The sequence below is a fragment of the Dama dama genome, chromosome 9 (genome assembly GCF_033118175.1).
Source record: "Dama dama isolate Ldn47 chromosome 9, ASM3311817v1, whole genome shotgun sequence".
NCBI lineage: Eukaryota > Metazoa > Chordata > Mammalia > Artiodactyla > Cervidae > Dama > Dama dama.
The window spans coordinates 7,340,184-7,355,224 of NC_083689.1; the positions used below are offsets into that span (position 1 = coordinate 7,340,184).

A 15,041-nucleotide genomic window follows, 5' to 3' on the forward strand; every position below is an offset into this window, starting at 1 on the left:
CAGGATAAAAGAATTCAGGAAATCAATTAAAAAAAAAAAAAAGTACCAGAATCTCTTGGCTATACCGGTGTCCTATCCTCATTGCAAAATATGATAATTTGGTATCCCAAGAAAACTCACTTATATAGATGGAAAAATACATTCAGGTCCTAGGAAAAACAGAGTATTACCTGATGTCAATCTTGCCAAACTGATGTACAGACAGCTACATCCCAAAGGCCTTAACTCCATACATACTTTCAAACTCGACTCAGCTTCTTCCCATCCTTAGACCACCCACTCAATCCAGTTATGCACCACCTCACATTTCAGCAGGAAAAAGCACCACTTCGACCCATACCACTCTACACGCCAGGTGCTCCTTGAACACCAGAGAGGACTACAGCAAAGGGACTGATGCACAGGATAAAAGACACCATATGACAGAAACCGAAAATGAACACAAGGCCTGGATGGTGACAGGGAAGGAGAACTTCTACAGGCTTTCTACCAGCCCTCTGTGCCGCAAAACTCCCTCTGCCTATCTCAGTGACAAGGAGCATTCTCCCACTGACCTCCTGTATCTAGGGAAATGGAGGGAAGACCTCCCAGAAACCTCAAGTTTGATCATTCAAACTTTATTCCTGAGAGAATGCGAAAGAAGATTGTCAAGGATACATCACACTGAAACAGCTGACCAAGTGAGACCTCGCATTAAGTGCCTGATGAGGATGTGTGCTGGCTCTCCAGAAAAACGCATGGTGGGAGGAAAGTCACACATCCCCAGGCCTACCTCAGCCCCTCGGCATCAGGGAGAGCCAGGGTCCCGACGCCAGGAAAAGCAGGAAGGTTCTGGGCAGGTGCTAAGACACTGTGACTGAGCCCCACTGCCTGGCAACAGGGGGACAGAAACAACCTTTCTTCTTTCCATATGCACTCTCCCCATCCATCCTCTTCCAGGTCAAAATGGGCCTCCAATGGGATGCAGAAGACAGGGAGGCTGAAGAGATGAAGGTTCAAGGCACTCATGTCTGAAAGCCAGTCCCCTCATCACCTGCACACAGGCTAGCTCAGCGTCCTCCTCCAGGACTGACCTGTGACGTCCAGGTGGAAGGAGACCTTCTGGCCCCCGGCCTCGCAGATGTACTCCCCGGCATCCGCCTTGCCTGCCTGCTGCACCACCAGCCGCCGCCCACGGCCCGTGGCCTCCACACGCACTTTCGAGCTCGGACTCAGCTTCTTGCCGTCCTTGTACCACGTCACCTCCGTCTGGGCCTGGGCCACCTCGCAGCTCAGCGTGGCGCTGCTTCCCGCCACGGCCTGCACCTCACTGCGTGCCTGCTGCTCCTTGGCAAACACCACCGAGGGCTCTGGGGACACAGAGGGGGAGACACGGGGTCAGAGACCCCATCTCAGTCAGGACGGCAGCCCCGGGCAGAGAAGACCTAGATGGGGAGGTGGGAGGGTCCAGGCGGGGGTAGTGAAGCTGGAGACTTTTCCAGGCTCTGCACCAGCCCTGCGCCCTGCAGAGGTCCTTCAGACATTCTCAGGAACAAGTGACACAGTCTATGCATTCTCCCATAGGTCCACCTGTATGAGCTGGTCCCACACGGGAAGGGTTGTTGGAGAAGACATCTCCCTGTTTATGACATCTGCAGGATAACAAGGCAAGTATCCCCCAACCTCCCTACATGATGTCCCAGTCTTCTCCATAGGCTTATGCAGGGAACTTTCACCTGCAGTCCATTGAGATGTCTGAGGCCTCAGTATTGTCAACTGGTAGCAATCTGGGAGGAGTACTTCCACCTCCCTGTGGCTTTCTTTGTCATCATCTGAGGAATGAAGAAGTACCTTCCCCCTTAGAACTGGGTTCCCCATTACTGTTTTCTTCTTCCTAGTGAAACCATTCAAATCTTTTCTCCACTTACTAATAGTAGGCTCTCTGTTCTCAAGATTCACCTCTGGCCACTCTTTATCCATTTAAATACCAGAGAATGACACATAGGTAGGTTTTAAGGATGTTCCCAACTATGTGACTTGCATTTTCACTCTCTGATTGAGTCCTCTGTTAAATCAAACTTTTTCCTTCCAATAGTGTCAAATGTCCATTTCAAAGCCCCTTGAGTTTGGAGCATTTGTGTTTGTACTTAAGAAATCCTTCCTTACCTTCGGTCTTAAAAGAAGTCATGTTATCATCCAAGGGAATTTTGGGTTTTACCATTTACACTGAGGTTTTAACCCACCCTGAGTTGACTTTTGTATGTGATGTGAATTGCTGGTACAATTTAAGTTTTCAGAATGGTCAAACAGTCCAAGTACCATTTATGAAGACAGCACTCTCCTCAACTTCTCCAATAGACACCACAGTATCAAGTGGAAGGTGAGGGTGGGTAAATGGGTGGTGCAAAAGTCCATTTATGCAAGGAACTATTTCTGAGCTCACTGTTCTGTCCCTCTGACGTGGTAACTATCCCTGCACTGAGATCCTCTTATCTTCAAAATTGTAGCTTTGTGACATCAGGTACCAGTGAATGCTCCGACCATGCTTTCCTTCAAGAAAACAGTGTATTGATGGCACCTGGCCTTTGGAATCTGCCTGTTATTCTTCCATCAGACCACACAAACAGAAATCTGGTTTCAATTCTGATTGCTAATAAACATCTTTGATTTTTTTCCCTCAGATTCCTATCTCTGTATTCCAAATTCTTACTGTCTCTCAAGAATCTTGAATAATTTCCCCACACACAGCCACTTAGCAACTTTTATCAGACCTGGAATGAGAAACATAATGTAATTGTGCTAGTCTAACTCTAACATAAAATTTCATTTTCCAAGTATTCTTTGCCAAGACATAGGCAAAGAAATGCTTTCTGTATAATTACTTTTTTACACAATAATTTTCTACTCAAGAATCTTATACATTCTAGTAATTTATCTTTGGGATTGTCTGAGTTGATAGTATATCGTTATGCCTCCCAGGGAAGTTGGTAGGGCCCTGGTATAGGACAGTTCAGGTAGAGAGCAAAATAAAAAGATGTTTAAAGCTAAGTAAGACTGCCAGAAGTTAGCACTTAGTTCGTTGGATGTAGGAAGAAGTTAAAAATGACTCCTAGGTTCCTGATCTACTAAGTACAGAGTGTGGAATGAGAATGAAGGAGGGCTTTATGCCAGCAAATGATGCCAAGAAAAAATATTCAGGTAGGTAGAAAGAAATCCAACAGGACATGGGTTGTAAAAGCCGATGAAAGGCTTATAACCAGAGCTTGAACATGTTCAACAAGCCATCACTACCCAATAATCTGACAGCAGGTTATGGAGCAGTAGAAAGGTCGTGGGTAAGTCTGGGCGTGCACAATACAGCCCACGTTAGGATCCTTCTTGCACAAGACAAGATGCTTTGTTTATAGTCAGCAACTCACCTCCAAAAACCGTCTTGAATCACATGTTGCAAGAAACAACAACGGTTCTCAGAGCAGATGTCTTAAGCAATATTTAGGAAGAAAAAAATTTCCCAAAACACATAATGTCTTCAGAGGTGCAGTTCTAGGCACAACAAACACAAATTTCAAGATGTCATAAGGGGTAGTTTGGCCTGTTAGAGGCTCCTGAATCACTTCATTCCAGATTGGGGCCTTTCACTTACTCAGTCCAACCAGAAGGTTCACTGAGGTTGGTCTGGTTCTCATTAGGGTTGTTATAAGTGTTTAGTTAGTTAGTTTTGGGCAAATGGAGGGATTACACTTTTTCACTCTCTTGCTTATGTATGTGCAATCACCTACTGTTAAGCTTTCTACCTATTAACATGCTAACGTTAAAAACAATGTGCAATTCTGGACTATGACTTTCATCACTAATCTCTAACAACAGATACACTGGTGAACTCTTTTTGCTAACATTTGATTTATGATTTTGGCCTTGATACTCAGAGAAGATTGGTCTGGAATTTCATTCTTCCTGCATTTCTAGTGTGATTCTGGTACTGATGTTATGTTCTGTATGTGAGGAGAGTTATGGAATGTATCTCATTCTTCTCTCTCTAGGACTATCTCCATGAGTGTGCAATATCTGTTTCCAGGTATTTTGCATAGTGTACTAGAGAAATACAAGTGTGGAGAAGACTTTTCATTATTGCTCCTATTGATGACACAACTGATACAATCTTTAACTTCTATATTCTTTTTTCCATTTTCATGTAGTTTAGAAGCAAAAGGCAAAGGAGAAAAGGAAAGGATATACCCGTTGGAATGCAGCTTTCCAGAGAATAGCAAAGAGAGGTAAGAAAGGATTCCTAAGTGAACAATGCAAAGAAAAAGAGGAAAACAATAGAATGGGAAAGACTAGAGATCTCTTCAAGAAAATTAAGAGATACCAAGGGAACATTTCATGCAAAGATGGGCACAATAAAGGACAGAAACGGTATGGACCTAACAGAAGCAGAAGATATTAAGAGTTGGCAGGAATACACAGAAGAACTATACAAAAAAGGTCTTAATGACCTGCACAACCCAACAGTGTGATCATTCACCTAGAGCCAGATATCTTGATGTGTGAAGTCAAGTGGGCCTTAAGAAGCATTGCTACTAATAAAGCTAGTAGAGGTGATGGAATTCCAGCTGAGTTATTTCAAATCCCAAAAGATGATGCTGTGAAAGTGCTGCATTTAACATGCTAGCAAATTTGGAAAACTCAGCCAAGGCCACAGGACTGGAAAAGGTCAGTTTTCATTTCAATTCCAAAGAAGGGCAATGCCAAAGAAAGTTCAAACTACCACACATTTGCACTCATTTCATATGCTAGCAAGGTAATACTCAAAATCCTTCAAGCTAGGCTCCAACAATATGTGAACTGAGAACTTCCAGATGTACAAGCTGGATTTAGAAAAGGCAGAGGAACAAAACTGCCAACATTTGTTGGATCATAGAAAATGCAAGGGAATTCCAGAAAAAGTTCTGCTGCTTCAATGACTATACTAAAGCCTTTGACTGTGTGGACTGCAAAAAACTGTGGAAAACTCTCAAAGATGTGGTAATACCAGACCACCTTGCCTGCCTTCTGCGAAACCTGTATGCAGGTCAGGAAGCAACAGTTAGAACAAGACAAGGAACAGTGTACTGGTTCCAAATTGGAAAAGCAGTATATCAAGGCTGTATATTGTCACCCTGTTTATTTAACATAAGTAAATAAACACCCTGTTTATTTTATATGCACAGCACATCATGTGAAATGCCGGGCTGGATGAAGCTCAAGTTGGAATTAAGATCGCAGGGAGAAATATCAATAACCTCAGATATGCATATGACTACACCCTAAAGGCAGAAAGTGAAGAGCAACTAAAGAGCTTCTTGACTAAGGTGAAAGAGAAGAGTGAAAAAGCTGACTTAAAACTCAACATTAAAAAAAGTAAGATCATGGCATCCGGTCCCATCAGTTCACGGCAAATAGATTGGGAAAAAAATGGAAACAGTGACAGACTTTATTTTCTTGGGCTCCAAAATCACTGCAGACAGTGACTGCAGCCATGAAATTTTTAAAAAGATGCTTGCTCCCTGGAAGAAAAGCTATGACAAACATAGACAGCATATCGGCATATTTAAAAGCAGACATTACTTTGCCAACAAAGTTCAGTCTAGTCAAAGCTATGGTTTTTCCAGAAGTCATGTATGGATGTGAGAGTTGGACCATAAAGAAAGCTGAGCACCAAACAACTGATGCTTTTGAACTGTGGTGCTGGATAAGACTCTTGAGAGTCCCTTGGCAGCAAGGAGATTAAACCAGTCAATCCTAAAAGAACTCAACTCTGAATATTCATTGGGAGGACTGATGCTGAAACTGAAGCTCCAATACTTTGGCCACCTGATGTGAAGTCCTGACTCATTGGAAAACACCTTGCTGCTGGGAAAGATTGAGGGCAGGAGGAGAAGGGGTTGACAGATAATGAGATGGTTGGATGACTCAATGGCCATCAATTTGAGCAAACTCCAGGAGATAGTGCAAGACAAGAAAGTCTGGGGTACTGCAGTCCATGGGGTCTCAAAGAGTTGGACATGACTGAACAACAACTATTTAGCCACATATCCCAACTTTTCTATGATTTTATCTTAGAATACACTCTAACATTGTCAAAAACAAAAAACACTCCAGAAAGATGCATGCTGAGATCTGGGATATCTGTACACATCCACAAATCATCATACATTATTAGTACAGTCAAAAACTGTTAGGTGTTGGCACCTAGAAGTCAAGGTAGGATGGCAGCCCAACTCTATTCAGCATGAAGTCTTCATTGCCAGAAGAAGAATAATCTGATTTCTTAGACTGTCCTGTGTTCCAGGCACAAGGCAGAGACTCAGTCAGCACTAGGAAAATGCAATGAAATAAAGACTGCTTTGCGAGGCAGAGGCTAGTAGGACACTAACTCTTCATTAGTAAAGCCTAGTGATGTGGCAGAAGTGACTTTTTCCTTTCAATTCCTAAATTCACCAGCATCACACCAAGGAGAATACAACCTGCAACATCCAACCTGTTTGAAGACAAAGGCAAAATCATATTTTGCAATCCAAGGTCACCGTAAATGGCACAGGTGACGCTCTACCAATCATCCTTTCTTTCTTCCTTGTGCCAGGACCTGACAACATAACATGGGCCTATTCTGGCTACCTATAGACAACCAGAGCAGGAACAGGAGGGAAGGGCTTCCCAGAAACCTCAAATTTCATCATTCAAACTTCATTCCTAAGAGAATTCCAAGTAGCACTGTGTGGTCAATATGTCTCCTAAACGGGGATCCATCAAGTCCCAGTTCTGGCCAACTGAGACCAGCAAGAGGTACTGGATGGAGGCCTATGCTAGCTCTCAGGAAAGAGATGATGGGAGGAAGGTCAGTTATTCCCAGGCCTACCTCAGCCCCCAAGCATCAGGGAGAAGCAGGGTCTCCACACCAGAAACAACAGGCAGATTATGAGCAGGTGCTAAGACAGTGTGACTGAGCCTCACTGCCTGAAAATGCATGGACCAAAACGCCCCTTTTCTCTCCATAGACACCCTCCCCAGGTACCCAAAATGGGTACCAATGTGGGACATGGAAGACTGGAAGGCATGAAGAGATGAAGGATCCAGGCAAGTGCAAACATAGTCTGGTGAGGCTGGAAGCCAGGCCCCTCATCACCTGCACACAGGCTAGCTCCGCGTCCTCCTCCAGGACTGACCTGTGACGTCCAGGTGGAAGGAGACCTTCTGGCCCCCGGCCTCGCAGCTGTACTCCCCGGCATCCACCTTGCCCGCCTGCTGCAGCACCAGCCGCCGCCCACGGCCCGTGGCCTCCACACGCACTTTCGAGCTCGGACTCAGCTTCTTGCCGTCCTTGTACCACGTCACCTCCGTCTGGGCCTGGGCCACCTCGCAGCTCAGCGTGGCGCTGCTTCCCGCCACGGCCTGCACGTCACTGCGTGCCGGCTGCTCCTTGGCAAACACCACCGAGGGCTCTGGGGACAGAGGGATACACAGGGTCAGAGACCCCATCTCCGTCAGGACGGCAGCCCCGGGCAAAGAACAGGGATGAGGAGTTGGGAGTGGGAGGAGGGGAAATGGGGCTGGAGAATTCTTGGGGATCTGCACCAGTCTTGTGCCCTGCAGCGGGGCCCCCGCCTTTCTCGGCAGCAAGTCACACAATTTACGCATTCTCCCACAGGTCCCTGGGGGCAGGTCCACGGTGCAGGACAAATGGAACAGACTTGCCCCCTGCTCATGACAACTGCGAGGTCTCCAGGCAAATGCTCCCCATCCTTCCTCAGCGGTGCCCCAGTCTTCTCCATACTGTTTAAGAGCAGGGAGCTTTTCACCTGTAGTCTATGAAGACAGCTGAGGCTCGGTGCCCTTGTCCACGCTTAGGATTGTCAGCTGACGGCAATCTGGGGGAGCGCTTGCACCTCATCACTGTCTGAGGAATGAAGAAATGGAGCCCTTTCCCTTTAGGACTGGGCTCGCCATTCCTGTTCTCTTCGTCCTGTGACACTAGTCAAATCTTTTGCCCACATATCAACAGTAGGCTCAAACTTTCCTTGATTCAACCCTGGCCACTCTTCAAACATTTAAATACTAGAGAATGATAAACAGGCAGGTCTGAAGGACATTCCCAACTTTCACCCTCAGATCCAGTCCTCTGACAATCCAAACTTTCTCCTTCCAACAGTGTCACAAGGCCCATTTCTGCTCTTTGAGTGCAGAGGACTCATTTGTATTCTGTTCAAGAACTATTTCCTTACCTTAAGTTTTTAAAGAAACCACTTTCTCATCTGAGGTTTTTTATACCCTGAGGTTTCTAATCCAACGTGAGTTGACTTTTGTGTGTGGTGTGAACTGCTAGGACATTTAAGTTTTCCATGTGGTTCACTGGTTCAGCAACTATTTTTGACTACAGCATCCTTCCTCAACTTCTCAAATAGACAACACAATAACAAACAGAAGATAAAGAGGATCTGTGAGGATGGTGGATGCAGGAACCCTTTTATGCAAGAACTGTTTCTGAGTTCACTATCATGTTCCTCTGACGTGACAACTATCCTGCACTGGGATCCCATTATCTTGAAAAAACTGTAGCCTTACAATAATTCCTGACTTCAGGTCCCAGTAAATGCTTCCACTGTGCTTTTCTTCAAGAAAACAACATATTGGCTGTACCTTGCCTTTGATCTGCCTGTTACTCCTCTATCGACCACCCAAAAAAGAAATTTGGTTTCGATTTTGATTGTTAATAAACATTTTTTATTTTTCCCTCGAATTTCTATCCACATACTGCAACCTCTGACTATGTTTCAAGAATCTTGAATAATGTCCCACACACAGCCTCTGAGTAACTTTTATCAGATCTGGAATTAGAAACATGATACAATTTTGCCAGTCTAACTCACACAAATTTCATTTTGCAAGCATTCCTTGCCAGGATTAGACATAGAAATAATTTCTGCATATTGATTTTTTTTACACACTTATCTTACTCAAGAATCGGATGCAATATAACCATTTATCTCTGGGATTGTCTGAGTTGATCATTCCATCATCAGCAAATTCCACCTTTAGTTTTCCAGTGATTTTATTCTCCTTACTCAACTCAGAGGTTATAGTTGGCTTGAGTGCTGTCCCTCATGTCAAAGATCTCCTGGTACTCCTTAAGTGGGATGCTGTTGTTGGGCTTGTTCTTGTTTTTGCAGGAGTGTGATAACATTAAAAAGAACTCTTTAATATAGTTTGCTAAGAATTTTATGGCACAAACTGATGCTCAATCTTATCAAACATTTTGTTCCAATATATGACCTTCAAGTTCAATAAACTATTTGATTCTGTACTCATGGAGATGATCACATCTTTCTGCACTCAATCCAAAGTCAAGCTTTCTACCTACCAACGATGCCAACGTTGACACAACATGCAATCCTGAACTATGACTTTCACCACGCATCTCTACCCGTGGATACACTGCTGAGTTCTTTTTATTAACATTTAATATGTGATTTTGACCTTGACGCTCACAGTAGATTTTCTGGAATTTCATTCTCCCTGCCTTTCTAGTGTGATTTTGGCATCGATGTTATATTCTGGACATGAAAGAGTTATGGAGGATATCTCATTCTTCTCTCTCTAGGACCATCTCCATAAGCATGGAATGACAATTTTCCAAATATTTTGCATGCCTCACTAGAAAACTACAGGGCTGAGAAGATTTTTCACTACTGGTCCTACTGATTCACAAGCCACAAACTCTTTAAATTTACTTTGTCTTCGTGTGTCCGATTATCACATAATCTCCTAGGATTTAGCCATGTATCACAATTTTTCAAAGGTTTTACCATAAAATACTTTCTAATGTGCTCCCAAAAACCACATTCTAAGAGACCCATGGTGGGATCTGGGATGTATACACACCCACACATCCTGCTACACTGGCATGGTCTCAAACTCTCACATGCTGGCACCTAGAAGTCAATGTGGCATGGTAGCCTCCCCTACGCAGCATAAACACTCTCTTCCCAGAAAAAGCATGACCTGATTTCTTAGACTGCCTGACATTTCAGCCATGAGAAAGAGACACTTGATGACTACAAACAAAATGCAAGGAAATAGAGGCTGCTTTGCCAGTCAGAGGCTGCTAGGACAGTAACTGCTTATTAGCAATACCTACTGATGTGGCAGAAGAGATTTTTTCCTTCCCATTCCTAAATTCATCAACTAACGCCAAGTGGAATACTGACCTGCAACATACAAACTTGTTCGAAGACAAACACAAAATCATACTTGATCTAAGAAGATCATCCTAAAAGCACAGGTGACTATCAATCATCCTTTCTTGCCTCTCTTTGTAAAGCGTGCATGCACGCTAAGTCGCTTCAGTGGTGTCCAACTCTTTGCAACCCTTTGGACTGTAGCCCATCAGGCTCCCCTGTCCATGGGATTCTCCAGGCAAGAATACTGGAGTGAGTTACCACGCCCTCCTCCACAGGACCTTCCCAACCCAAGGACCAAACCCGCATCTCCTGCGGCTCCTACATTGCAGGCAGATTCTTTACCGCTGAGCCACCAGGGAAGCCCCACTTTGTAAGGACCTGACAACAAAACATGGGTTTTTTTGTCTTGCAACGTACAGGCTACCGGAGCTTCTATATCCAGAGAAAGGAAGGAGTGGCATCCCAGAAACCTCACATTCAATCATCCGAAGTTCACTCCTGCAAGAATTCCAAGTAGGATTGTGTGGCCAGTATTTCCCCTAATCTGGAATGCATCAAATTGAAACACTGAAGCACTTTGGATGAGGTACCAGATGAGGGCATGTGCTAGCTCTCAGGAAAGACAGATGATGGGAGAAAAGTCACATATTCCCAGGTCTACCTCTGCCCCCAAGCATCAGGGAGAGTCAGGGTCCCAATACCAAGAATACAAGGAAGGTTCTGGGCAGGTACTAAGACAGTGTGACTGAGTCTCACTGCCTCCAAAGAGGTTGACAAAAATGGCCCTTCTTCACTGAAGTTGCATCCTCCCCTGCACCCTTCCTCAGGCCAGGATGATATGAAGATGAGACATGGAGGTATGAAGAAATAAAGGCTACTGGCGAGTACACACATCTGTTGAGACCAAAAGCCAATCCCTTCATCCTCTGCACACAGGTTAGCTCGGCGTCCTCCTCCAGGACTGACCTGTGACGTCCAGGTGGAAGGAGACCTTCTGGCCCCCGGCCTCGCAGCTGTACTCCCCGGCATCCGCCTTGCCCGCCTGCTGCAGCACCAGCCGCCGCCCACGGCCCGTGGCCTCCACACGCACTTTCGAGCTCGGACTCAGCTTCTTGCCGTCCTTGTACCACGTCACCTCCGTCTGGGCCTGGGCCACCTCGCAGCTCAGCGTGGCACTGCTTCCCGCCACGGCCTGCACGTCACTGCGTGCCGGCTGCTCCTTGGCAAACACCACCGAGGGCTCTGGGGACACAGAGGGGGATACACAGGGTCAGAGACCCCATCTCAGTCAGGACGGCAGCCCCGGGCAGAGAAGCGGGGGGAGCCGAGGAGGAGGTGTGTGTGGTGGCAGGGAAGCTGAAAGCGTTTCTGGGCTCTGCACCAGCCCTGTGCTCTGTAGAGGTCCCCTACGTTCTCAGCAACAGTCCCACATTTATGCATTCTCTTCTGAGCCCATGGGAGCTGGTCCAGCTGGCAGGGTGGCCACTGGAAAAGACGTCTCCCGTGCTCACGGCATCTGCAGGGTCACGAGGCATGTGTCCCCGAACCTTGCTAGATGGTGCCCTAGTCGTCTCCATGTGGTTATGCAGGAACTTTTCGCCTGCAGTCCATGGAGAGGGCTGAGGCTTGGTGCCCTTCTGACTGTTAACTACTGTCAGCTGGTGGCAATCTTGGGGGACTGCCTCCCCCCCTTTCCCTGGCTTTCTTTGTCACCGAGTAATAAAGAAGCTGAGTACCTTTCCTCTTAGCACTGGGTTCACCATTCCTATTTTCTTCTTCATGGTGACACAATTCAAATCTTTTGCCCACCTACAAATAGGAGGCTCTTTTTTCATTCAACTCTGGCCACTCTTTATACACTTACATACCAGAGAATGACTCATACGTAGGATGTAAGGGTATTTCCAACTGTGTGACTGGCATTTTCACTCTCAGATCCAGTCCTTTGATAAATCAAAGATTTTCCTTCCAATAGTTTCACAATGTCCATTTCAGCCCTTTTGGGCATAGATCATTTGTGTTCCATTTAAGAAATTTCTCCTTATGTTGTCTTTAAAGAAACCACATTATCATCTGAGGGGTTTTTTGGGTTTTGCCTTTTACCCCGAGTTTTCTAACCCACTCTGAGCTGACTTTTGTGTGTGGTGTGAACTGCTGGCACAATTTAATTTTTCCGTATGGTTCAGTGGTCCAACACCATTTATTAGACAACATCCTTCCTTGAGTTCTCACACAGATAACACAGTAACAATGGAAAGGTGTAGGGGATGGAGGGACGGGTGGTGCAGGAAGCCATTTATGCAAGGAACTGTTTCTGAGCTCACCATTCGGTTCCTCTGATGTGGAAACAATCACTGCACCGGGATCCCCTTATCTCGAACACTACAGCTTTAGGGTAATTCCTGATACATGAGAACTGGTCAGGCTGGTCCCCCATGGAGCAGGGATCACGCACCCACACACATGTGGCCTTGCAGCCATTTGCAGAGCTGGCATGCCTGGGTGTGTGTCTGCTTCTGCAGCCAAGAGGGTCCTGAGCAGGAGCCTGTTTTTGTAAATAGCTCTGTGGTTTCAGAGGGCTTCCCAGGTGGTACTAGTGGTAAAGAGTCCACCTGCCAATGCATGAGACATAAGAAACGCGGGTCCGATCCCTCGGTCGGGAGGATCCCCTGGAGGAGGAAATGGCAACCCACTCCAGTATTCTTGCCTGGAGAATCCCACAGACAGAGGAGCCTGCCTGGTAAGATATAGTCCACAGGGTTGCAAATGGTCTGACACTACTGAAGCAACTTAGCCTAACACAGGTCCCAGGAAACGTCCCCACCATGCTTTTCTTCAAGAAAACAGTGTGTTGGCTGTACCTTGCCTTTGAAATTGGCCTATTATTCTTCCATCAGATCACCCAAAAAAAGAAAATTCTATTTTGATTGTTAATAAACACCTTTGACTTTTTCCCTCAAATTGCTCCATCTAATGCAACCTCCCACTGTCTCTCAAGAATCTTAAATGTAATTTCCCCATACACAGCCTCTTGGTGACTTTGATCAGACCTGGAATTAGAAACATGATACAACTGTGCTAGTCCAACTCTTAACACAGATTTCATTCTTCAAGCATTCCTAACAAGGACTTAGATGTAGGAATTATTTCAGCATACTGATTTTTTTCCTCAGGAATCATTCACAGTCTAATAATGTATCTTCAAATTTTCTGAGTTTCTAAATTTCATCTTTAGTTTTTCAAAACCATCTGCTGGTGATTTTATTCTCCTCTTTACTGGACTCAGGGGTTGCAGTGGCCTCCATGTATTATCCCTCACTCAAAGATTTGCAAGCGGGATACACCTCAAGTGGGACAGTGTTATCACTGCTGTTCTTTTCACAAGAATTTTATTATGTTAAAAGAAAAGATATCTTATACAGTTTCCCAAGTATTTTATGGCAGGGACAGATAGATGCTTGATGTTATCAAATATTTTGTCCTGATGTATGATGCTTGAATTTAATTAACCACTTGATTCTGTACTGTGGAGATAATCACATTTGGGATCTTCACAGAACAAGGATCAAACCATTGTCCCTGACATTGGCATTCTGGACCACCAGGGAAGTCCTTGCACTCTATTTCTTAATATCAAGCTTTTTATCTATTAACATAACCAATGTGAAGCCCATTGTGCAACCCTAGACTACAACTTTTATCACAGATCCTTACTCCTGGATACATTGATTAATTCATTTTGCTAACAAATATTATGATTTTTTTATTTTGGCCTTGATATTCGCAGACGATTGGTCTGGAATTTGATTCTCCCTGCCATTTCTGGGTCATTTTGGTATCAATGCTATGCTTTGTATATGAAGAAAGTTACAGAGTCTGTCTCCTTTTTTTCTCTCTAGGATCATCTCCACAAGCACAGAATAAGAGTTTTCCAGGACGTTTTGTACAGTGTACCAGAGAACTGGTTTCCCTGGTGGCTGGGCAATAAATAATCTGCCTGCAGTGCAGGAGATGCAAGCTTGATCCCTGGGCCAGGAAGATCCCCTAGAGAAGGAAATGGCAGCCCACTCTAGTATTCTTACCTGGGAAATCCCATGGACAGAGGAGCAGGGTGAACTGCAGTCCACAGGGTCATGAAAGAGACATGACTTGCAAATAAACATCAAAAACGACCAGAAAACTACAGGGCCGAGAAGACTTTTCATTATTGATTGATACGTCTTACAACACTTTGACTTCTCTCTGTCTTCTTGTGTTCATAGAGCTTACAATGATTTAGCCACATTTCACAAGTTTTTAAAAGTTTTACTTTCAAATACTCTCTAAGGTGCTCCAAAAAAACACATTCTATAAAGATGAACTGTGGGATCTGAGGTATCTATTCACACCCACAAATCCTTCTGCATTGGCACAGTCTCAAATTACGTGTCAGCACCTAGGAGTAAATGTGAAATGGCAGCCCATCCCTCTTTGGCACGAGACTCTCTTCCAGGAAGAAGAATAAGCTGATTTCTAAGACTGCCTTATCTTCCAGTCACAAGACAGAGACACTCACTGACCATCAGGAAGCTGCAAGGAAATGAGCACTGCTTTGCCAGTAAGAGGTTGCTAGGACAGTAACTCCTTCTTAGTAAAGACTATTGACGTGGCAGAAGTGAACGTGTTCCTTTCTGTTCCTAATTCCCTCAGCAGAATGCAAAAAGGAGTACTGATGGGAAAATCCAACCTGTTTGAAGAGAGAGGCAAAAGCATCTTTTATCTAAGATCAGCCTAAATAGCACAGATGACTCTCTACCAATCAGCCCTTTTTCCTTCCCTTTGAAAATATGTGACAACAAACTGGGC

At 44.9% G+C, this 15,041-nt stretch overlaps 1 protein-coding gene across 1 annotated transcript in view; it reads right to left on the bottom strand.

Annotated features, from left to right (window-relative positions):
* OBSCN (obscurin, cytoskeletal calmodulin and titin-interacting RhoGEF) overlaps positions 1–15,041 on the bottom strand; it is a 235,604-nt gene that overhangs the window by 130,082 nt on the left and 90,481 nt on the right. The window contains exons 17-19 of the mRNA XM_061149525.1: positions 11,163–11,438; positions 7,185–7,460; positions 1,074–1,349 (exon numbers count right to left, since the gene is read on the bottom strand). Of these exons, the coding sequence (XP_061005508.1) occupies positions 1,074–1,349; positions 7,185–7,460; positions 11,163–11,438 (828 nt within the window). The remainder of the gene's footprint in view (positions 1–1,073; positions 1,350–7,184; positions 7,461–11,162; positions 11,439–15,041) is intronic.